At 57.7% G+C, this 23,860-nt stretch overlaps 1 protein-coding gene across 15 annotated transcripts in view; it reads right to left on the bottom strand.

The window, feature by feature from the left end:
- CNIH3 (cornichon family AMPA receptor auxiliary protein 3) overlaps positions 1-23,860 on the bottom strand; it is a 305,955-nt gene that overhangs the window by 105,958 nt on the left and 176,137 nt on the right. Inside the window, exon 6 of one of the 15 annotated variants that reach the window (XR_013449796.1) lies at positions 691-991. The exons of 13 other annotated variants lie outside the window; for them this stretch is intronic. Coding sequence is in view for 1 of the 2 variants with exons in the window: in XM_078077832.1 (XP_077933958.1) it covers positions 5,463-5,540 (78 nt within the window). In the remaining variant the exon portion in view is untranslated. Of the gene's footprint in view, positions 1-690; positions 992-5,405; positions 5,541-23,860 lie in introns of those variants that run through there. One more of the 15 variants, XM_078077832.1, reaches the window with a different exon arrangement.

Raw genomic sequence — 23,860 nt, 5'->3', positions numbered from 1 at the left:
TAAAACTATTAGCCCGCTATCTCCAAGTGTTCTGTAAGTTCTGGCGGCCACATAATGACCTCTCTGTGGTGCTGAGCACGCTGGGTCTTCCCTCCCTCATCCGTAAACACCAGCATTGATGACCTACCAGCGAGGCTGCTGGGGGACACAGCTTCTCCCGCGGAGGAGGCTGCTCTCAGAGGTGGAGCAGTGTTGAAGGGGGAGGTGCGCTGTCTGATGAACGGGACCATCACTACCACTAATAATCACACACCCCTAATCCCAGTCTCGGGTAGGTCCCTTGTTGCTCTTACCCAGAACCGATTTTGGTTTCCTGATTCTCCACCCAGTCTCCTCTGAACCGCAACCCCACCCCTGCGAAAACCAAGCTCCCGGCTTCCCCAAGTGGGGAGAGAAACCAAACCTGCCTCTCCAACCGGGAAAACCCAGGCCCTGCCTGTTTTCAAGGACACTGGACAAGGACATCCTGTGTCTATCTGCCCCAGGGACAATAGGTGTGAAAAGAAAGGATAATGTCCTTTTGTCTGATTCCCCAAACCAGGAGCCCTCCTGGGATGAGCAGGGAGGAGGCAATTTTCTCGTAAGCGTCCAGGTGGAGACACCTGCTCGCAGGTCCCCAGGTGAATAATCGCACCCCTGGTTCACCTCGGGGGAGGGGCGCTGGGAAGGAGGGAAAGAAAGGTCGCTTACCTGGGAAGCTGGGATTTCGCTGAATTGGAAGACGAGGAGAAGAGCATCCCAAGCGCTGGCAGGAAACCCTCTTCTGAGTCCCTCCGCTCCAGAGGCCACTTTCTCTGTAGTCGCTCTGGGCAGAGGGCTCCTGGAGGGCAGCCGGGCAAGAGCCAGGCCAGCTGCAGATGGGGCGGGCGGCGCGGCCCCCTGCAGGCCTCAGACGGCATCATTAGCAGAGACCCCGACGGCTGGGCTTGTGGTTGGGCTGAGCTGAGCGTTGCCCACTTCGTGGTGCCAGCCAGTTGAAGCTTTCGACCTCCTGGAATGTGCACTGATGTTCATCAAATACTCTAAGGGGTGAGCGGATGACTCTGGTACATAAGCACTCGGCCCAGAGTCACCTCGTCTAGAACCGTAACTTGAAAAGCCGCCATAAACCAGTCTCATGCGTGCTGAGGCCTGTCCCCAGGAACCCCGGGCCTGGCTCTGAGCCCCGCACAGCCAGCAGCAGTCCTGGGCGCCTGGGCCGAGTGTGGCTGTCCCTTGTCAGGGTCAGGGTCAGGGGACTGGGCCCTGCCTACAGGGAAGCCGGGGACTGGGCCCTGCCTACAGGGAAGCCAGTCCCCGATCATTTCCCTGTGGGCCTGTTCTGAACACCAGGAACCCCAGGAGAATGGGAAGCAGACATCAAGAGAAGGACTTGCCTGCCTGGGTCCCAGCACGTGAGGACAGAAGGATTTGCCTTCCCTGGGGAGGCTGGTGGTCAGCGAGGGCATGGAGGTGGCCCAGGAGCCAAGAAGCGTGGTTTCCAGCCCCCCATATTCCAGCCCCATGGGGCCCTCCCCCCCGTCCTTCCCCCTCCCTCCCTGAGCACATTTCATCCAAACGGGAGTCTCTGCGGCCTTCTTGCCCACCCACACGGACTCACTTCTCTGCAACAGAGGCTCAGGGAGAGAAAGTGGGGAGCGATCCCACACCCCCCTGCCCACTGCTCCTGGCTCCCCAGTGTGTGGACGGCCCAGCTCACAGCTCAGCCCGGAGGCCCCAGATGGGAGCCGCTGGGCACTGACCAAGCTGTGCCACCTGTCGTACATGCTCCGGACGCTCACGCGGCCACCTCGGGCTCCCCCCAACCCTGCCCCGGCCCCCAGAGCCACTGGTCCTTCCTGCCCTGACTGCCCCTGGGACCGGCTCCCAGCCTGACTGGTGGCCGTCGGCTTGGGCACCTCTGGCCCCGCTGCCACTGCCTGTGGGCCCTGACCGCCAGCCGTACCACCTGCTGGGGACACCAGCCAAATGGGGACCCCCCCCGATCCAGGAGGGAAGTGTGCGTGCCCAACCCCTCGAGGAAGAAGGTTCCTTCCATCCGAAATCATAGGGGTCTCGGCTCTGTTTCTGGAGGAGAGGGAAGCTGGAAACAGAGGGGACAGAATGGGCTTTACTAACGGCTCCCCTCCCCTCCCCCAGCCCACTTCCTTAAGCAGCTCAAACCTCAGGTACTTCTGAATCAGCTAGGGGTGTTGCTAAAACACACGTGGCTGGGGCCCACCCCCAGAGGTTCAGATTTCGTAGGTCTGGGCGGGGGGCGGGGTTCCCAACCAGATCCCAGGAACCCGCCAGGAACACACGATGCTCCCAGGACCAGCATCACCAGCATCGCCTGGGAGATTGTGAGAAATGCAGAACTGGGACCCCACTCCAGACCTCCAGACGTGTGGAACCAGAACCAGAACCTGCAGATCCCCAGGGGATCTACGTGCACATTCAAGTTTGCGAAAGGGCCCCTCAGCACTGACTCCCAAAATAGGGTCCGCCAGCCCCCTGCAACAGAATGCCTGGGGCGCGCAGGTTAAAATGCAGATTTCTGGGTTCTACACCAGTCTACCCAGATACTCTGCGGGCCAGCCCAGATGATTTTGTTAAACATTTGAGCTAAGATTCATAGACCCAGGGCTTGAAGAGGACCCAAGGCAGAGGATTCCTTTCTGAAAACCGGGGGTCTTGGTCCTCGCCCCCAACCCCCAGCGGGACTGTGACCGTCCTACGCTCACGGACTCCAGTCCTGGGCAGGCAGCCTTCACAGATAAGAGCAATGTGTCCGGCTCCCGGCTGCCCCAGCCTCTGCCATGCAGGAGAACACTCTGGAAACAACCCCCGGGTTGGCCCTGGTATCTTCCGGGGACGGGGGCCAGCTACCCCAGCATCCTTCAGCACCCAAACCCCCAGCCTCCTGTACCACGACTCTGCCTTTTCCCAGCAGGCTACCCACCCCCCAAACCCAGTTCCTTCCCCCTGTCTCTGACCTTCCTTGTGTCCCAGTGGGCTTTCCAGATTTGGGAGATGCCTGGTTCCTTTTAGGACCAAGCTCTGGCCCTGCCCCGCCCACACCTCCCAACCTGCCTTTTGTCACCGTTTTCATGCAGCTTCCAGGCACACTTGAATTTCAAACGCCTCTCTACCACTTCCTCACGCTGTTACCAAGTACCCAAGAGCCCGGTGAGGGGGAGGGGAGAATAAACACCCTCTCTCAAATAATGCCACATTTTCAAAGGGACAGAATTCTCTTACAACCAGCCCGCCGGCCAGGAATCCAGAGAGATCTGAAGTCACACTTGGCCACCCACTCCTTCACTCCTTTTCTTTAAGCCAGGGATGGTGGGAGTAGGAACTGGGGTCAGGATACAGGGAGTGATTAGGCAAAAGCTCAGACTGTGGAGAGGAGAGATGCCAACGGGAGGGAATGTTCTAGAACGAGAAGGGCAGAAGGGCAAGGGTTTCACAAGCCTGCCTGCTGGTGCTGGAGAGCCCACTTACGCACTCAGCAGATCCGTATTGTGAGCACTCGCCAGGTGTGAACGCCGAGCAGTCCGGTGAGCGGAGACCGCGGTGCGAGTGTGCACAGCGCATGGAGTCTGGAGCACCACCGGACACGAGCCGAAGCACAGCGTGCAAGCAGCTCGATGCAGGAGGAGGGGAGACAAGACACACGTGTTCTGAATGCGCTCCTTGGAGGGAACCCAGCTGAGGTCCGGAGGACGCTGCTCTGGGGAAGGTGGAGTGTCCGGGCAAAGGGCATCCCCACGGGGCACTGGTGTCCGCCTTCACTGTGGCTTGAGACAGTCACGTCCTGGAATGATATAACCTACAAATCTCCCGTGGAGATGACATGGAGCCCGGAAATCCTTCGTACCGGCTTCTTACAGCCGCGAGACAGCAGGGAATGGCCGTGGTGATCTCTCCTGACCGGGGAAGGCCACAGGACAGCTAGGGGGCTTCTGCCCTATGTTGCCCTCAGCCCGGAGTGGAAAATCAGGCGTACGGTGGGTGAATCAGTCTCCAGGTCGGAGTCACCGTCCTAAAGCTCCGCAGAATCTAGGCTCGGAGGCCAGCCGTGCCCACCCATGCTGCCCTCCCAGGCCCGCGTGATGGCAAGGAGCTCCAGCTCTCCTCCGGACTCCCGGTCCCATCCACGGGAGGCTTCTGTCCCCAAATCTCTCGTGAACAGGCACCACAGACAGTTTCTTAATAGAGCGAACCTGGTAGCAGCCTGGGGCCTGAGCAGCACCATCAGCTCCCAAAGGAGAGCCTTCTCCAGGATAAAGACAGATGATTATCCTACTTAACAGCTCTGAAGTGTGTTAATTACCTATTACCTCCGGCTGCTTGGAGACTTTTTGCTCAAAACAAGCAAAGGAGGGTGAACTGAACCGGAGAACAAGTATGGGTGCCTGGGGAAGAAGAGCTGTCAGTCCTATTTGCTGAGTGCCCACCAGCCTCTGGACCCAGAGCCCTCAGGCAAGATGGGACCGGTGAGCACCACCCTCCAGAGTGCCGGGCACGGGGCGGTGGGAGTTCAAGCACACGTGAGCCCTGATCAACACGGGTCGAACGACCCAGGTCCACTGAGACGTGGATTTCTTACAGCACAGGACGGTAGAGGTATTTTCTCTTCTTAATGGCATTTTCTCTAGCTCACTTTACTGCAAGAATACAGTATATAATCTGACAGATCTCACGAAGGGTTGGCGCCCCTCCCACCCACCCCCCACGCCGGTCAAGAGTCAACTGTATACACAAGTGTGTTTTCCAAAGTCTGGCAAAGGCGGAGAGTAGCTGGATTGTGCCACACTTCACTGGGAATTTGATTTAGCAAGTTCACATTTTGGAGAAAAGGCAAAAGAATATTGTAACTGGCTTCCAGGAAGGGCTCGAGTTGGCTGTCTCGGCGAAAACAGTATTCGATTCGGGAACAAGAGCCAGGCTCTAGGCCTGCCCGTCCAGTGCCAGAACCTTGGGCCTGCTGTTTAAGGTTGATGGGCTCAGTTTCTCCATCTATAAAATGGGGATAAGAATGGCACCGACGAGAAGAGGCACTTGACCCCACGCTCCCGCGCCTCTGCTATTCGTGTCAGCTCAAGTACTCCATCTACTTCGTAAAAAGCAGCAATTAAAGTCTCTTGAAAATCAAACCAACGTGTCTTCCCTTTCCTCTCAGTCTATTTCTAGTGCTTGCAAATTTTTTAGATCCTCTCCCTCCGTGCATTTCTGTCCCCAGAAATGCCATCATTGTCCGTGTCACCGTTAGCCGCTCTGGAGTCCTAAACTCTCTGCTTCTCAGGAGTGATGTCCTCACCCCTCCTGAGTCGTGCACCTGTCTGCGCCCTTGGCGTGTCTGTGTGTGTCTCCGTGGGTCTCTCCATACAGCTCTACCAGCACAGCACCTGGTAAGCGTTGGCAAACTCACCACTCACTCAGTCAACAAGCATGCACTGAGGGCCTCCCCGCGAGGCTCAAACACGGGGACAGGCGCTGGAGGGGCCCATCGGCGAGCACCAGGCTCCGGCATCCCCGGGTGGGTGTGAGGGACCCTGGCGAACAACAGAAGGTGCACCACACTTAGTGGTAAGCAAGCCTGAAAAATGGGCAGTGGGGAAATCGAGGCAGGCGTGCAGCCCAGCCGCAGAAACAGGACACACCGTGGCCAATGCCAGCGTCCGCCGCCTGTCACGGGAGCGGCGCCCCCCCCCCCGACTGGCCGACACCCTCAGCCCAGCTCCCAGCCCACTTTCAGCGGGAGCCACAGAGATGTTTCTGAAACAGAAGTTAGCTCGTGTCACCTCTCTGCTCCACCCTGCCAAGCTTCCCCGCTGCTTCTAGAACAGGACCTCTCCCTTCGATGACCTCCACGGCCCTGTGACCCGGCCTCCCTGCCCTCCTGACCCCCCGCCCCACATCGCCTCGTTGCCTGCTCACTCAAGCCAGACTCAGCCCCTTGATGATCCTCACACCCAGCCTGCCTGTCGCTACCTCAGGGCCTTAGCATGCACCGTCGCCCTGACCTCCTCATCCGGGAATGCACGCACGGTCACCTCAAAGCAGCCTGCCCTCTGGGCCCACTGTTGTTCTGTTCGACTCGCTCTAAGTGCTTCATAGCACTTACCATCACTGTCTGAACATTGTCAATCACACATCTGTTTACCTGTTTACTACCTGTCGCACATGTAGGATGCTCACAACTCCCTCCCCGGTGCCCGGACCCGCGGCTCACACGCGGTGCCACTCGGTGCTGAGTGAACGGTCAGTGTGCGCGCAAACGCAGCGATCAGCACCCCAAGCTGATTGCTCAGTGCGAAACCTGCACAGCCATCTCCCGAGACTGACACATGGCGCTGACTCCATGGTCACTCAGCAAGCCTCGGGGTCAGCGGTCTGCCCCTCACACCCCCAGACGGGAGCCCCAGCCCCGGCCGCTCCTTTACGGCACCTGCGGTGGGTCCCCAGGGGGGTGAGTAAAGCAGAATGACTGCAGACTTAGTCACAGCTCAGCAACTCAAGCTCGGAGCGTCCAGGGCGGCGGGTGAGGCCCAGCCATGAGACCAGGAGAGATGAGCAGAAACTTCCGTGACTACTACTTGTTCACTCAACACGCGCCATATTCAGGGTCCGTGTGCTGGGGGGAGGGGCTACAGAAGGGAAAGAGCATCATCGGTCTGAGGGAAGCTTCCCTCCTGGTGTGGAACACGTGCTGGGAAAGGGAAGAACGTGATCCCAGGAGCCACAAAACAGTGGCCAGGGGTCTGGGGTCTGGGAGGGCTGCCCTGGGGGAGAAGGGTCATCTTCTGGCCTCACTCTTTCTCCGGAGGGTCCGGGCAAGAGACGGTGGCGGTCAGGACAGGATGGGCGGAAGGAATGGAGCCATGCGATGGGCTTGAAGGATGCGTAGGGGTCCCAGCTGGTCACCGAGAGCCAGCGGGAGGGAGAGGACAGAGCCGTCACTCCCAAGCCCTGCACGGCGGGCATGGGCGCATGCACAGGGGAGCCCTGGAAGGGGAGGTGTTCTGGGGGCCACAGGCCAGTGTCTCAAGTGTCTGTGGGACAGCTGGGCGCCAGGGTCGGTCCTCATCACAGGGACCTGGAGGCTGAGGAAACGAGGCAAAGGAAATTCGGACTGCCTGGCAGAGGGCGCTGAGCGGAGGAGGCGGGGAACAGCGTCCAGTGTGCGGAGGGATGAGGAGAGAGGAAGAACCCGGGAGGCTAAGGAAGGGCGGCGTGGGGCCCAAGGCAGCAGAGGCAGGCATCGGGACCGGCAAGTTCACGTTGGAGGAGAAGGGACGCTGTTTTCGGCGGGGAGGAAACGCAGGCTGGCCTGGGGCACCAAAGTCCCCGCCGCGTCCCCGCCCTTAGCCACGCAGTCTGCGAAGGGCAAGCCTGGGAACGCACAGGGGCCCAGGGCCTTCGTCCTCGGGTTTGCTTTTGTGAAGGCACCTGAGCGTCACAGATGATGCGGCGACCGACCTGTCCTGCCCCTCACCTCGCTGGTGACACAGATCCGTGCATGGCCAGGGGCACCAAGCACCAGGCAGCGGCTTCCAGGTGACTTTCCGGAATGCAAACAGTCCGGGCACAGGTTGGGAACAGTGCGTGCTCTCAGGGGTCAGACCGGCGGCCACTAGTCCCCAAGAGCCGTGGGATGCCCCTGAGGCTGGTGCATCACTGCCCCGCAGCCAGCGCCCCTCTCCATCCACTTGTGCCGTGGATCCGGGGGCCCACCCACCACACCAGGGCTCCAAGGCCCTGCGGCTCCCACCCTCCTCCAGTGTGGGGGCCCAAGTGGCCCGGGGGTGCAGCCCCCCTCCCTCCACCATGCAGCTGCCCCGCTCCCGTGAAGCAAGGGTGCTCCCTGCAGATAGCAGGAAACGCCTCCTCCAGCTCCCAGAACCTTCCGCATCGTCCCCGGGGCCACATGAGGAGTTTGTAACAACGAGGCAGCTCTCGGTGACTCTCAGGAGTGGGGGTCAGAAGTACACGCTCTTGTGAAGCTGTTTCGATGGAAAACTCCGGAAGAGCGCCACTGAATGGCAGGGCTACCGGGGCCATCCCGTGCCCCCCCCCCAGTGGGTTTCTGGACGCGGCTGTGACCTCAAGGAGCCCAGGCCTCGTAGAGGCTGCTCGGAAGTGACAGGACATGAACGCGAGGTGCTACGGGCCAGTTGACAGGGGAGATGCGAGCCTGGGCACATTTGCTCGTGGGGCAAACAGCTCCCGCCTGGCTCCTTTCCTTCCAGAAAGCCCGACTACACACATCTATGTGGGATGACGGTGATTTCTGCCGAGTAGGAGCTGAAGCTCAGAGAAGCACCAGGAACTTGGCCCCGACCCCATACGGCCCCTCGGTGCCTCCGTGGGGCTGCAGCCCTGGCCCCGGATCCCAGCAGCGTTGCGGGCCCCCAGGGGAGCCGCAGACCTGCACACAGCCCGTGCAGGGGGCAGCGCACACAAGCGGGGCAAGGCCAGAGCTGGGACGTCGGCAGTGCCGTCAGAACTGGCCGCGGGCGGGGCTGTGATCATTGGAAGCACATGCACCCCCAGCCGTGACGGCTCGGTTCTGTGTTTGGCTTTTCGGTAAAACCAGAGACACATTCTGGAAGACACCGTGCGGTGATTCGGTTCCGAACCCTCCACTGCAGAGGAAGGAAGGTGTGTGTCCTGCCGGTGAGCATGCCACGCACCCTGATGACAACGGTGCTAGAAGGTGGCATCTCTTCGAGGAGCTTTAGGAGATTCAGTGACTCGGTTAGAGTAGTCAGCGCCAGCCTGTCGGTCGGGGCACAGCCCAAACACGGTGCAGCAGCTGGAAAAGTCTACCGAGTTTGGAAACAGGACAAAGCGTTCCGGAGTTTTCAAGGTGGTTGCTAGAGCAACCCCAGTGACCAGATTCCAAAACGTTCTATTTTTAAAGCACCAGTTGATCATCAGAGAGCCAGAAGCGAAACAACGGGATAATAAGGTACACACTGGGCATCCTCATAAGGATGAGCATTTTCTCAAAACGGGAAATAATTCAATCCGTGAGCAGTATTTTGACCCTGGAAGCAAACAGATTTCAAAGTGACGCCCCGGAGGCCGATGACCGCCTACATTTTACACAGAATACTGAAGTTGAGAGGTCCTCTCTCACTGGGGTCTTCTCTCGACTCCTGGGTGCATCACACGTTCCCTCCAGCCCTCACACCTCACCCCTTCGAAGGACATCCCCGCACGCATGCAACACACACTGTGCTGAGACTGTCACAGCTGCGCGCGCCCCGTCCTGCCAGGGGCTCCAGAGGCTGGACGACTTGCGGACGCCACCCTGCCTTCAGGAAGAGGACGATCCAGAAGACAGATGCACAAACACAACCAGGGCGGCGGGAGATCCCGTGCTGACTGCAGGGTCCCCAGCACGACTGCACATTAGAATCCTCAGCTAGATCTGTACTGAAACGCAGATTCCCGAGCCCCACTCTGGAATTTCCAGAGGGTGGGGCCCCAGAGTCTGTAGTTCAAATGCTGTGCTTGCGACTCTGATGCGCAACCAGGTTTGGAAGCAGCTGATAGGACAGGTGCCGGGGTCGGGGCGGCTGGGCTTTGGGTGAGCCTGGGAAGGCCACGGCTCTCCCACGGAGGGAGCGCTACCTGGCTGGCCCGGGCCAGGGACAAGCAGGACGAGCATGTGGGACAGGCCCTGGGGAGGGCCGTGAAGGTGGGCAAAGGCCCTGGGATGGGAGGGACACACACACCAGTGTCGGCAGACATAACCCAGCACGGTTGCGATGGCTGGACCAGCATAAGGTGGCATCTGGTCTCGGAGACATCAGAGAGCAAACCTGGGTCCTGGTGAGTAAAGAGATAAAACTCTAAGTTGGGAGCTGCTGGGATGGAGGGGGACAGTGCAGTCGGTTAAGCATCTGACGCTTGGCTTTGGCTCAGGTCATGATCTCACAGTCATGGGATCGGGCCCCGAGTCGGGCTCCGCGCTCAGTGCAAAGTCAGCTTCAGATTCTCTCTCCCTCTCTCTCTGTCTCTCCCTCTCTCAAATAAATAAATAAATAATAATAAAAAAAAAAAAAACCTCTAAGTTGGTTGCAGTAGGAATGAAAAGCAAAAGATAAACGTTATTCACCATTTTTAGATGCAGCTTTATTTCAGAATGGGTTGCAGGTGGCTCACCGACGTGCTAATTGATCACGATGTGTTTATCTCTATACAGCTGTACTCAGCAATACCTCGGATCATGTGTAATTTATTCATGTTTTTAAACACTTTTCCTCTGGATTTGTTCCATTTCCTACTTTGGAGAAAATGCAACATTATAACCACTCATGAGCAGAGTGTCTCCTGGACGCCAGGACAGCAGAGGCGCCACGGAGACCGCGGGGCCCGCGAAAGGAGTCGAACACGTGGACCAGGCTTCACAGAACAACTGTAAGGGATCCGGGAGGATGGAGGAGGCAGAGGGTGCTTCTTGTTTAGTGGATTAGAGAAAGCTTTGTGGAGGAGACAACATCCGAGGTGGGATATAATATTTTAGCCAACAGAGAACATTCCAGGTGGTGAAATAGTGTAAGAAAAGACACAAAGAAAGGAAATCACTGGGGCGCCTGGGGGCCCAGTCGGTGAAGCATCTGCCTTCGGCTCAGGTCTTGATCCTGGGGTGCTGGGTCCCATATCGGGCTCCCTGCTCCGTGGGGAGCCTGCTTCTCCCTCTCCCTCAGCTCCTCCTCCCTGCTCATGTGCGCACATGCTCTCAAATAAATACATAAAATTTAAAAAAATTAGAAAGGAAATCACAGGGCAGTCTCACACATCTCTATTCACAGTATTCACAATCCCCGGCGCACAATAGGCACTCAGTAAATGCTGGGTGAGCAGGGAAGTGTTTGAAAGGAAGTAGATTTCTGTAAAGTGAGGAGAAATCACAGATAGCCTTAGAAGCACTACTAAGTACTGGTCATCTGTGCTCCAACACTGCGGCCCAGAGAAGGCTCTGGGATAAGGCGGTTTTACCTGATCGAGGTTGGCTTAGATCATTGGCACAGGGTGAATTCAGGAGGAGGACCGGAAAACAGACCAAAGGCCAGGGGGGAAAAAAACCAAGCTAGTAAGCTACTGCACCAGTCCAGGCAAAAGAAGAGAGTCTCGGGGGAGGAGGGTTGTAATTCATGAAGCACATGCGAAACAGAACCCACAGACGGAGGACAGGTGTGGTATTAAACCTGAGTGACACGGAAGACAGTGTCTCCCTTATAACCAACATGGGTCACCTGACAGAGCAGGTTGCCAGCCAGCATGTTTACGGCTGAATGAGGGGAGAACTCGGAACCCTTCAACCTCTCTGCACTCCTGCTTCAACCAATACAGCAGGAGTTCCCACCAGCCATTCCCACATCTCGGGGATGCACTCGGGAGGAAGCCCATGCCTGACTTCTCTTGCTGCTGTCCCCAAATGGCATCAGCCATTCCCACATCTCGGGGATGCACTTGGGAGGAAGCCCATGCCTGACTTCTCTTGCTGCTGTCCCCAAATGGCATCAGCCATTCCCACATCTCGGGGATGCACTTGGGAGGAAGCCCATGCCTGACTTCTCTTGCTGCTGTGTCCCCAAATGGCACGCTTTCTCTGCCCAGTCCTGCAAGCATGTGGCCCATGCATGAGGTCCGGGCCTGGAGCCCGCCCCCCTTTGGCACTTTCTGTGTGTGTGTCTGTGCGTCTCTCTCTCTCTGTGTGTGTGTCTGTGTGTGTGTGTGTCTGTGTGTCTCTCTCTGTGTGTCTGTCTGTCTCTCTCATACTTGAAGGCACTGGAGTCCCGCCATGACGGTCCATGCAGCTGACCGGTGGGACACTGTATTTTAATCCTCATCTAGACTTTTGTATCTGTTCTCAACTGGTTCAAACCTACAGAGGTGGAGAGGTGTGATTCTTCAGCCCTTCTAACCCCAATGCAAGACGTAGAACCAGGTCCAGGGGCTCAGTAGATGGTCAAGAATGCTTGCCTGGAATTCCAGAGAGAGAGAGCAGGGAGAAGGAATAGTCGGGGGACCGCGGCAAGATGAATGAGGACAGAAGCCCCAGTGCTGGGGAGGAGAGCCCCGAGGAGGCAGAACTTACCCTCAGATGCGCACGGTGCATGGTGACGTGGGAGGGCAGGGTGCAGGGGGTCTGAGGAACACACCTCCCATCAGAAGGGTCATCTGCAGGGGCGCCTGGGTGGCTCAGTTGGTTAAGCGGCTGCCTTCGGCTCAGGTCATGATCCTGGAGTCCCAGGATCGAGTCCCGAATCGGGCTCCCTGCTCGGCAGGGAGTCTGCTTCTCCCTCTGACCTCCTCCCTCTAGTGCTCTCTGTCTCTCATTCTCTGTCTCTCAAATAAATAAATAAAATCTTTGGGGCGCCTGGGTGGCTCAGTCATTAAGCGTCTGCCTTCGGCTCAGGTCATGATCCCAGGGTCCTGGGATCGAGCCCCGCATCGGGCTCCCTGCTCAGCGGGAAGCCTGCTTCTCCCTCTCCCACTCCCCCTGCTTATGTTCCCTCTCTCGCTGTGTCTCTCTCTGTCAAATAAATAAAATCTTGGAAAAAAAAAAAAAAAAAGAAGGGTCATCTGCCACCCAACCCCAGCGGATGCTACCTTGAAGAAAATGGCTCTAATATTGCTGGATCTTGTTCATCTTCTCCCAAAAGCAAGCTGAAAATCTGGATTTTTGTGTGAATTTTTCAGATGCTTAAAATATTAAATGGGCTGAAGAAAACAAATTTGCAGTCCGTATGTGACCCACAGGTTGCTGACTGCAACACAGTACAGGACACGAAGAAAACAAGGCCATGGCCAGGACCCAAATGGACACCTGTGTCTTTGGCGTAGGGCTGGGGGGGGTCAAGGCAGAGGTGCGTGTGCACGGGACAGAGGGAAACTGGAGTGCTCTCTTGCCAGGCGGCCAGAAAGGAAGACGTGACCAGCAGCGTCACACTACGGACTGCCAAGGGGGACGAGAATGAAAGCATCGGGCTATTGGAGTTGGTCATCGAGACGTCACCAGTGACCTTCAAGATATCAGCTTCATGGAATGACAGGAGTACCTGCCACCTGGCAAGCAATTCTCAGATGAGTAGGAGGGAGTGGAGGCGAGGGTGTTCGTGGCTCTTCCCAGAATCTGGCAACATGAAAGAAGAACCATGTGGGCTGGTAGCACAAAGGTTACCAAGGTCAATGACATTTTTAGGACAAGGAAGACTAGATGTGTTTGAAGAGCCAGAAGGTACTCGGGAAAGAGGGGGCTAGTCCGGACACGCTCCAGAATGAGCTGGAAGGAGACAGAACGGAGGGAGCCCCCAGCAGGGGCAGCCGGCCAGTGCGGCAGGGAGGGGTCCTGAGATAGGACCAGAGACAGGAGGGCGCCAGGCAGAGCAGGACAGAGACAGGGAGCTCAGCACCAGCGCCCCACCTACTCCCGAGCACACGGGGTCACTGCTGGGAAACCACAGGATAGCTGGGACGCTTAGGGAGGCACAGAGAGTCGGGGGCACGCAATGGGGCCGCACGGGCCATGGGGCTGTGGGGGGCCAGCACCAAACCTCAGCACTCCCCTGGAAACTCAGGGTGGGGCCGGAGCCTCGGCATTTCATGAAACCGCCAACTGGGCCTCCAACGTGCAGGCGGCGGGAAAAACACTGTCCCGTTTCTTGTCGAGCTGACCTCTGAAACCCCACCCCTCCTGGCTGGCAACTGCTTTTTCTACCTGCTGGCGGTGCCAGGAGATTCTGGGAGCTAATGACCGGGGGGCCTGTGCACCCCACGCAGCCCTGCGCTGGGGGCAGGGGGCAGGGCCAAAGTGCATTGGCCACCAGCCCCGCTGAGCCCCAGCGGCCAGGCCACCAATGCAACGTGGCCGAAATGCATTAGTGAACCTGAATAATGAAGCCTGTTTAGCAAAGGGTCTCACACTGGGCTGCACATTAGAATCACCCCAGGGAAGTTTTAAAACTCCCGACACCAAGGATTTATTCCGAACCAATTAAGTCAGAATCCCTGGGGACAGACAATAGGTCCTAAAATTCCCCAAGTGATTCCAATGTGCAGCCAAGTTTGAAAACCAGTGTCTTCAAGAGGACTTTGCAAGTGTGAGGCCCCACGGTTAATAATTACGTGGCCAGGCGAGGACCACCGTCAGCTCCTGATTTCCTGCTGTCCTCGGGGGTCTTCAGCAGGCAGGCTGCCTCTTCCAAGGATCCCTAAACCAGTTCTTGAGCTAGGAATAGAGTTTCTGACGCAATTTGTTTCTTGAAAGACAGAAGCTCATCTTTTTTTCATGAAGCCTAAACATTCCTAGTATTTTTATGCACGTGAACCACCCCGTGGTTCTGCAGGACCCCCAGCTCTCCCGCCAGCCACGGGCTGGGTCCACACACAGTGCACAGCAGTGTTGAGGCAGAATGAGGCAAGCACCTGCACACCTCTTGCACCCCAATGCGCGTGAGCCTGCACACACACGTGCGCGCACACATGCACACCTCCCTAGTGGTCTGCAGGCTTCCTACATCAGCCCCTGATGTGTTCTAACTGTTCCAACTCAGGGTGCACGCTGGACGGCTGTGAGCAGCAGGGTACCCATCATGCCGTGGAAGAGACCAGAGCTCTCGCGTGTGGCTGATACCCCCGCCGGGGGTGCGCCTTCCATCGAGCGCGGGGCTGTGCCCCCACGGCAGCTGCGTGCATCACGCCAGCGCACGCTGCAGGGACGCGGGGCAGGCACCAGGCGGAAGAAGGGAAAGTCTGTATGCTGCAGGACATGAGCGGCACCCCTATGCAGAGGGAGGACACCACTGGACTCCCCCGTGTTTCTGGTCACGAGATAGGGGTGCGTGCACACCGTCTTCTCTCCCGGAAAGAGTGATGCAAACCGGCCCGGGAGAGAAGGTTCTCTCGAGGGCCGTGCGGGAACCGCAGGGTCCTCAAGGCTCTGAGAGCCAGCAGGGGACTCTGTGCAAAGGCTAAAGGCAGCTCTGACCAGCAACGTGCTTCTGTAGGACAGGGACAGGGAGCAAGAGGCAGCGGGCGGAAGGAAACCACCTGCAGCTTCCAGCAGGGTCCCCGCGGCCCGTGCACGAGAGGACCCGAGGACGGGGAAGGAAGGAGGATCCTAGTGTCTGCAGGTCTCCCAGAAGCTCTCTGCCTCAGCACCCACCAGCACCACTGGGGGGTTTTTGAAAACATCACTGCCCGTGCCCCCTGGACTAGTTAAGTGAGACTCTGTGTGGGCGGAGCCCCCGTACCCAGATTTTAAAAGCTCCCCGGGAGACTCGAATGTGCTGCCAGGACTGGGAAGCTCTGATCGGTGAGAATGATGGCGGACAGCAGGGCAGCCTGTGGGCTCCCCGGGAGCATCTGGCCGTGGCGACCGTGACGTGGGGAAACAGGCACCCCGCACACCGCTGGGGGCAGGACACACGGCTTCCACCTTTTGGGAAAATAATCTGGCAACTTTTTCAAGTACAAATTCATATACTCTTCAACCCGACGATTTTCCTCCTGGGCTACAAAGTCACGAGGGTGCTCCCTGCGGGGTCACTGGTAGGGGCCAAACAACACTGAAAACAGACAGAACGTCCACGAATCTGTGCACTGGATAGATTGTGCGTAGGATGGCATATCAGGACGGTTTCTTGTGCAAACTCGTTTTGATTTTGAAGAGAGATCTATAGTAGTGACCTACAGGAGCGTCCATACTGTACAGCATGTGGGGAAGGAACCAGTTGCAAAAGACCAATTTTTCTTCCGTTATTGGGAAGAAGAAACAAGTCAGCTCAGAGTGTGAGTGTGAGTGAGTGTGTGCGCACACACCTGTCGTGTCTGGAAGCGCGTGGAAACGTGAGCACAGGGATGCAGGCCCCAGCTGGTGCCGTTAGTTAGGTTAGAGGGTTAGGGACAGAGAAGGACTGGGAGCTCGTTAATAGCTCCTTCACATTAACTTAGCATCAGCATCATTTCTGGTCAGAATGAGGACAGACTACTTTCACAACTAAAACGAACAAGGGAAAACCAAAGAGCGAGCTCCGGGTGAGACTGGCCAGACTGGAGTCCGGGCTTGGGTCACCGGCCGTCTGCCCTCACGACCCCGTGGTGAGGGGACCCGGGGACACCGCATCGAGCACTTCCTGCCCCAGCCGGCATATTCTCTGCCACGCACAGTAACGTAGTACACACGGTCATCACGGAGAAAACGTTCCGTCCGCCTCCAGGGACCAGCCTTCCACGTCCGGGGGGGGCGTGGCCCCTCCGCACAGAGAAGGGACCCAGGCCCCTGTCCTCGCCCTGCGCTGCACGTCACGACTTCCGTGTGCGGCGGCCGTGCTCCGTATGATTCCGCCAGCCCCAGGATGGATCGCGCTGTCCTGCGACCAACTGACAACTTCTAGACAGGGAAGTGCCCGTGATCCCGTGGGAAAGCATGTCCTATAAACAAAAACAGTTATAATTCCGTAACTTCAGCCAGCAGCCCATCTGTGAGAGCGCACATCCCGAACCTGGGTTTGGCGCTGACCCGGGCCTGCTGGGGAGGCAGGAACTGGGCTGATGAGAATGACGGGTGAGCTGGGATTCGCCCCGCGGGCACCTGACTCACTGGGCTCGGGGGGCTGGCTCCGCACGCTGCTCCCAGCCAGGGAGCTCCCCGTCCCTTTCGCTTGGCTCTTCTCCCCTTGAAAGCGACAGGGCAGTGTTCACAGGTTTTGCTCAGAGTAATTTTGCTTTTCATTCTGATAAACACACAATAAATCCTACGGAAAGGACCAAGGTCTTGTCCTCGTGTTCACTGGATTACACCTGTGGATGACGGGATACCGCGAGTAGAATCTGAACACAGGGGCTCACTACTCCCTCTGTTACTCACCAAGGAGCAAGTCTAGGGAAGGCCAATGCTTTCTCCTCACCACGGGGATGTCGTTTTCATGAAAACCCTTCTCTGGTGCATGGATCCTGTCCCCCCCACAATCCATATGTTGACGTCCTCGGCCCCAGTATCTCAGAACGTGACTGCATTTGGAGAGAGGGTGTTTAAGGTGGTCATTAAGGTAAATGAGGTCATTGCTGGGTTCTGATCCAATATGGCCTGCGTCTTTGTAAGAGGACGCATGAGGACACACAGACGCACAGAGGGACGACCATGTGAGGACACAGGGGAAGGCGGCCGTCGGCAAGGCAAGGGACAGCCTCCGAAGGAACAGACCCGCCTACACTTGATCTTGGACTCCCAGCCTTCCACGACCATGAGGAAATGAATTTCTGGTGTCTCAGCCGCCTAGATGTCCCAGGCCCCACCAACTAACACGGGCAGAGGGTGCCACAGCTTCCGACGGCTGTCGTCCAGGCCAACCTGCCCCCCACAGTCTCTCGAAATTGAGAAGACGCTTTGGTCCGGAGCTCTTAGCCTGCGCTGGACTTGGAGGCCGAGGAGCCGCTGAGAGGGGCGGCCGTCAGACCAGAGGTGCGTGGGGCCGCAGGCACAAGGGTAAATGCCGGGTGCCCAGGGTGGCATCCAGGCACCTCTGAGAACCACAACGGCGTGGGACTGTCCTGCGAAATGTGGACATGGAAACATGAGGACTTCCGGAAGGACAGGAGCCTGGGAGTCAGAGCAGGGTGACCCCACACCCACCACCCGCGGGGCAGGGGCCACGGAGGAACCCCGAGGCTGCCAGCCAAGCGCTCCTGGTTCCGTGCTGCTCACGGGAGAGTGCCGAGCCGGGGGCCAGGCCCCCAGACCCGCCCGTGCCCACCGCACCGTCTGCTGGGGAAAACCAGCAGGTGCCTGACTTCCCCCTTCCTGCCCCCACTGCCCTCCTCCTCAAGTCCTGACCATCGACCCCCGAGATACTTTATCAATTAACATGAAACAGCCCACCGTTTGCGTAGCAGTTGGTGTCCCCACCATCAAAAAAGCATCTGATAGCGCGGTGGCGGATGTGAATGTCCAACTCCCCCAGGGAGGGAGACATGGCCCCTCGAACTGTCAGCGATCCGTCCCGCTGACGTAATCTGAACATGTCCCCCGAGGGCAGGAGCCTGGTAAGTGGCTCCTTTATTTGCTTCCCGCCAGCACACCAGTGGTGCTGACACGGTCGATGCGGATGCCTTGGGCGTGCTAGCTGTGGTGAGGTCACTGCGGGAAGGCCACAAGAGCAGAGTTGTTCTGGCTGTGGGCTCCGTGCCCACCTCCTGCGCTATAATCGGTGACCATTGTCCTCCACGATTTCATCATCGCTTGGCCCATTTGGCAGACACAGAAAGGGAACGGGATGGTTTTTCTGTCCCCTCATAATAATGGCACTTTGCATGTGTAAAGCACATCGCACACATTCAGCGCATTTCCCCGTCTACCACCGAGTCTTATCCGAGTGAAACAAAACTCCATGTGTTTTGTGATTGCACCATAGAGACAGTTAGGGATCAGAGCCAGTGAAACTCTGTGCTGCAGGAGGACCAATGTCCCAAATCGCTTAAAGAATCACAAATCCCACATAAGTGGCGCATGGAGACAGCACGATAGTGGGGCAGTGCGGCCAACCCGCGGGGGCAGACACATCTGGAGCATGGGAATCGATGCAGCTCCAGCCGGGAGCCCCCAGCGAGGCTCGTCTGAGTCCCGGGGGGTCTCTCTGTCGACGCGGGCAGGCGCCGGGATTTAACTGTAGAGAGAGGCGGAGACTAGGGAGCGCTAAGGGAGCAAGAAACCGTGAGACCTGGGGGATACTGGCACATTCTGTGGCCTAGAAACATGACCCAGAAATGTCTCTTGCTTTTTCAGCAATTGGGCAAAGGGCAAGAATGGATATCTGGGAGGGTGAGCATCTGTGTGTTGCGGGGTGGGGGGTGAAAACAGAAGGTTTTACTCCTCATCACACTGTGGGAAAGGGGGCTTCTGGAAGCAAAGCTGCAGCGAGAAAAACAGGCTGTCTGCAGATTCCATGCAGAGTCCTCCCTGGGGGTGGCCCTCCCTCTCCTCGGAAGCAGGCAGCAGGCACTCACCCCACGGGTCCATCGCCCACCGGCAAATCATTGCTTTTACTCTGGCACCATTTAGGGAACTTCGGCTCTCTCAGTCACACCCTGGGGGCTGGGCAAGCGGAAACCCACCCACCTGCTTTGCCAGAGCCTAGCTTATCCTCCAACTAGGCGATCTGCAGCCTCGCCCCAGGGTTCCCCAATCCCGATGCCCAGGCCGCGTCCCACACCCACGAGATGGAATCTCCCGGGGGGGGGTGGGGGGGACCCAGGAGCAGCGTTCTGTAAGCTCCCAGGTGATGCCGATGTGCAGCCAGGTTGAGAACCGGTGCTCAAACCCCGCCTGTCACCGCGCTCACCCGCCGGGCAGCGAGGGACGCTCCACGAGACAAAGCACCTCACGCCAGTCACTGGCCCCTCCGGTCCCATCACCTGCCTTAATCCCATGCTCAGCAGAGAGAATTCTGCCACAGCCAGGCTCCTGGTCCCTAATCCATAGCTAATTAACATAAAGCAGACACCAGGCTTGGCAGTGTGGCGGGGACACAAATTAGGGGGGCATGATCCCTTCCTTCAAAAATACAAATGTGTAAGATGTGTGCAAGCGACTATCATATAAGGTATCGTGTGGTTGGGGCTTTGAGAGACGCTTTGAGGGGCAGGAATTCAGGAAAAAGAAGCAAGATCCCTTTTAGCTGGGTGGAGCATGTGTCCACAGCTCGCTCGCTTGCTCTCACACACGCGCACACACACCCCATCCCCTCAGCACAGGCCACAGGGCCACGGACACAGCAGGTGCTGAATGAATTCCAGCCAAATGAATCAAGTCAGATCAGCGCCCGCTGGAACCCACCAAGCCAACATCCAGGATGCCTTGGCTCCCCGTCCGGCCCCACGACGCACAGGCTTCTCCAGGTTAACACCACCGCCCCAACCTCTGTGGCTGGGCTCTCCCCCGCCCCCACCTCACGCGGTGCACAGCCTTGGCCCTGTGCCCTGCGCTGGTGGCTCTGCAGACTGACTCCTCCCTGAGGCCGAGATCGGCCCCTTCTCTCTGGAATGAAGCCTCTGATCTATGGCTGAGTACACAGCCCCCCCAAAGTAAGACCAGCCATGTCCACTTGCCTAAGATCTGGCCAATGAGTTAAGTGGAAGAGGTGTGTGCACCTTCCGGCCCTTCCCCCCGCCCCCCGGGGCTTGAAGGGACACCATGGTGTGACACCCCTGCAGACCTCATGGACGGGCAGGGGGAGCGTAGGTCCCCAGATGAGGCCTGGGGCAGAGTCTCCTCCCACTGCACCCTGTTCTGGACAGGCTCCCCAACAGAGCAAGCTCCCTGTGTCCTTCACTGGCAGTGGCCCCACATAGGAGAGGAGAAAGGGGCTACGGGGAAGCAGCCAGTGATTGGGCGACTTCTCAGAGCTGAACTACCGAGTCCATAAATCCGCCTAGAAGCTCAGGCTGTGAGACAGGCTTTGCCGATGGACGCAGGGAGTGGACCGGCCTCCTTTTCTGGTCCACACGACTGTGGAGACCACAAGGGAAACCGGGTGCTCATCCCTCTTGGTCAGTGGCCTGCAGAGACGGGCCCCTAGTGTACAGCAAGAAGCTACGGAAGGCATGGAAAGTTACCGGCTCCCACGGACGGAAACAGCAAGAGAGAAAGGGAGTGAGCGTGGGCTCTGGAGCCAGACCCAGGAGCTGGGTGACCTTGAGCAAGGAATTTACCGTCTGCCGGAGGCCATCACATTACCCACATCACAGAAGATTCCGCTCACGGCAGTCCCAAGGTCCGTGCACAAACCCACTGAGCCTGAACTTCCCAGGATGGGGGGTACATTAGTCAGGGTCCTCCAGAGAAACAGAGCTGACAGGGTGCATGTGAGTGTGTGTGTGCATGCATGTGAGCACATGTGTGTGCTGTGTGTGCATGTGTGTTTGTGTGTGGGTGCACATAGTATGTGAGTGTGTGGTGCATATGAGTGTGCATGGTGTGTGCATGTGTATGTGACTGTGTGCATGTGTGTGTTGTGTGTATGAGTGTGCATGGGGTGTGTGTGACTGCGTGTGTGAGTGTGCATGCTGTGTGCATGGTATATGCATGTGTATGTGACTGTGCATGTGTGCGTGTGTATGTGACTGAGTGTGCATGGTGTGTGCATGTGTGTGGCTATGAGTCAGTGTGCATGGGGTGTGTGTGACTGTGTATGTGTGCATGCTGTGTGCATGTGTGTGTGCATGGTGTATGCGTGTGTATATGACTGAGTGTGCATGTGTGTGTTGGTGTATATGTGTGTGCATGGGTGTGTGTGACTGCATGTGTGAGTGTGCATGCTGTGTGCATATGTGTGTGCATGGTGTATGCGTGTGTATGTGACTGTGTGTATAAGTGAGTGAGCATAGTATATGTGTGTGTATGTGACTGTGCACGTGTGTGACTGTGTGCATGTGTTGGTGTGTATGAGCGTGCATGGGGTGTGTGTGACTGTGTGAGTGTGCATGCTGTGTGCATGTGTGTGTGCATGGAGTGTGCATATGTGATTGAGTGTGCATGTGTGCGTGTGACTGAGTGTGTTGGTGTGTATGAGTGTGTGTGGGGGGGTGTGACTGTGTGTGAGTGTGCATGCTATGTGCGTGTGTGTGCATGGAGTGTGCGTGTGTGACTGAGTGTGCATATGTGCGTGTGCGTGACTGTGCGTGTGTTGGTGTGTATGAGTGTGCGTGGGCTGTGTGTGACTGTGTGTGTGTGCTGTGTGCATGTGTGTGTGCATGGAGTGTGCATATGTGACTGAGTGTGCATGTGTGTGACTATGTGCATGTGTTGGTGTGTATGAGTGTGCATGGGGTGTGTGTGACTGTGTGTGAGTGTGCATACTGTGTGCATATGTGTGTGCATGGAGTGTGCGTGTGTACGAGCCTAGTCAGCTGCCCACACCCTCATCACAATATGGCTTCGTTGGATGTGCGCGTCTACACGTACATAAATAGATTTTCAGGGACTGGTTCCTGTAATGTGTGGGTACATGTGGGAACCCCATTCTGCCAGGTGGGCCAACAGGCCGGAGATCCAGGGAGGCCCTCTGTTGCAGCTGAAGTCTGAATCGGCTACAGAATTCCCTCTTGCTTGGGGAGGTCAGTTTCTGTTCTATTGAGGCCTTCAGCTGATTGCACGAGGCCCACCCTCATTATGGAGAGCAATCTGTTTTATTCAAAGTCCACCAATCTAAATATTAATCTCATCCACAAACACCCTCGCAGAAACATCTAGAATAACGTCTGACCACATGTCTGAGCGCTGTGGCCCAGCCAAGCTGACACCTAAAATTAACCATCACAGGGGGTGGGCATCCAGAAATCCGTATTTTCAATAACCTCCCCAAATGTGGCACAAGGCCCAGCCAAGTTTGGGGACCACTCTCAGTGATGCACCCCGAGGTCACTGATGGTTTCAGGGTCTCTCCCTCCCCCTCCACGAGGGTCGCTGGACTTCCTCTGTGGAGGGGAACCAGTCTTCCTCACATGGGGCCGCGAGGACGTTCCCTCTGCGCACGGCCAGGACACAGCGGGCAGGGTTGCTCCTCCAGCCCAGGGATGCCTGCCGACTGCCGACCTCTCCGGCCCCAAGCGCTTCTCTCTTCCCCTCTCCCACGGCAGACACCGTTCTCCAGACCCTGGGAGCTGCTTGTGAGTCGCCAGGACCCCTGCCAACCACTCAAATCACCAGCTACATCTCACGGAGTCCCTCTGGCGCAGCGCCTATGAGACGCCCCTATGGGGCATTTTCCAATAACAGAGCCGGACCCTCCCAAGCAGCGTGCCTGGTGGTCCCGCAGAGCTATCTCTTGCTTCAACAGTGTTTGGATGGAACAGACCCAGGGACACCAGCCTCCGACCACCCTCCAAACTGTTTCTCCAGCTGCAACCTTCGGAGCATCTCCCCGGCCACCCGGTGCCTCTGTGACCGGCCAACACCCTATTTTGAGCTTAGCTCCTTATTACCGATCTGCCAGGAGCTCCCAGATGCGTCAGAGTCATTCCACGGACATGGAGGCCGCTGTCAACCGCCTGGTCCACCAGCGGGCCTCCCACACCCACCTCTGTCTGGGCTTCTGTTTCCACCGGGAGGATGTGGCTCTGGAGGGCGTGGGCCACTTCTCCCGTGAGCTGGCTAAGGAGAAGCGTGAGGAGAAATGGACACTGAGCGTCCCCGGAAGGGGGACCAGTGCAGCAGTGGGGTCAAATCCAAGATGAGTGGGGTCAAACCCTGGACGCCGTGGAAGCCGCCCGGGTTCTGGAGAGGAACCTGAGCTGGGCCCTTGTGGATCCACGTGCCTGGGTTCTGCCCACATGGACCCCCATCTCTGTGACTTCCCAGATGAGGAGGTGAACTCATCAAGAAGCCAGGCGACTGCCTGACTCACCTCCGCAGGCCGCCCGGCCCCCGGGCTGTGCGACCAGGAGCCCCTGGAGCCCCGCAGCCTTTGGGGGGCCCCTGGCATTCCCCCGTGCCGGGGCGTGTGCCTGAGCCTCTCCCTGCAGCCATGAGGCAGCTTTTTAAGCCCCCTGGAGCCCTTGCCCAAGCCCTGGACCACATGGAAACAATAAAGCTTTCTGCAGCAGAAAAAGGGGGAAGAAACTGGACCCTCCCAAGACCTCCTATGGCAGAACTTCTGGAAGTGGTTCCTAAGCAGATGTACCTTAGACGTTCTGCACAGGGGGCGGGGGAGGCCTGGGTGGCTCAGTCATTAAGCGTCTGCCTTCAGCTCAGGTCATGATCCCAGGGTCCTGGGATTGAGCCCCGTGTCGGGCTCCCTGCTCAGCAGAAAGTCTGCTTCTCACTCTCCCACTCCCCCGCTTGTGTTCCCTCTCTCGCTGT

This window comes from Halichoerus grypus, chromosome 7 (assembly GCF_964656455.1).
Source record: "Halichoerus grypus chromosome 7, mHalGry1.hap1.1, whole genome shotgun sequence".
Classification (NCBI taxonomy): Eukaryota; Metazoa; Chordata; class Mammalia; order Carnivora; family Phocidae; genus Halichoerus; species Halichoerus grypus.
The sequence above is the reverse complement of the archived record's forward strand: the minus strand, read 5'-3'. Positions and strand labels throughout refer to the sequence as shown.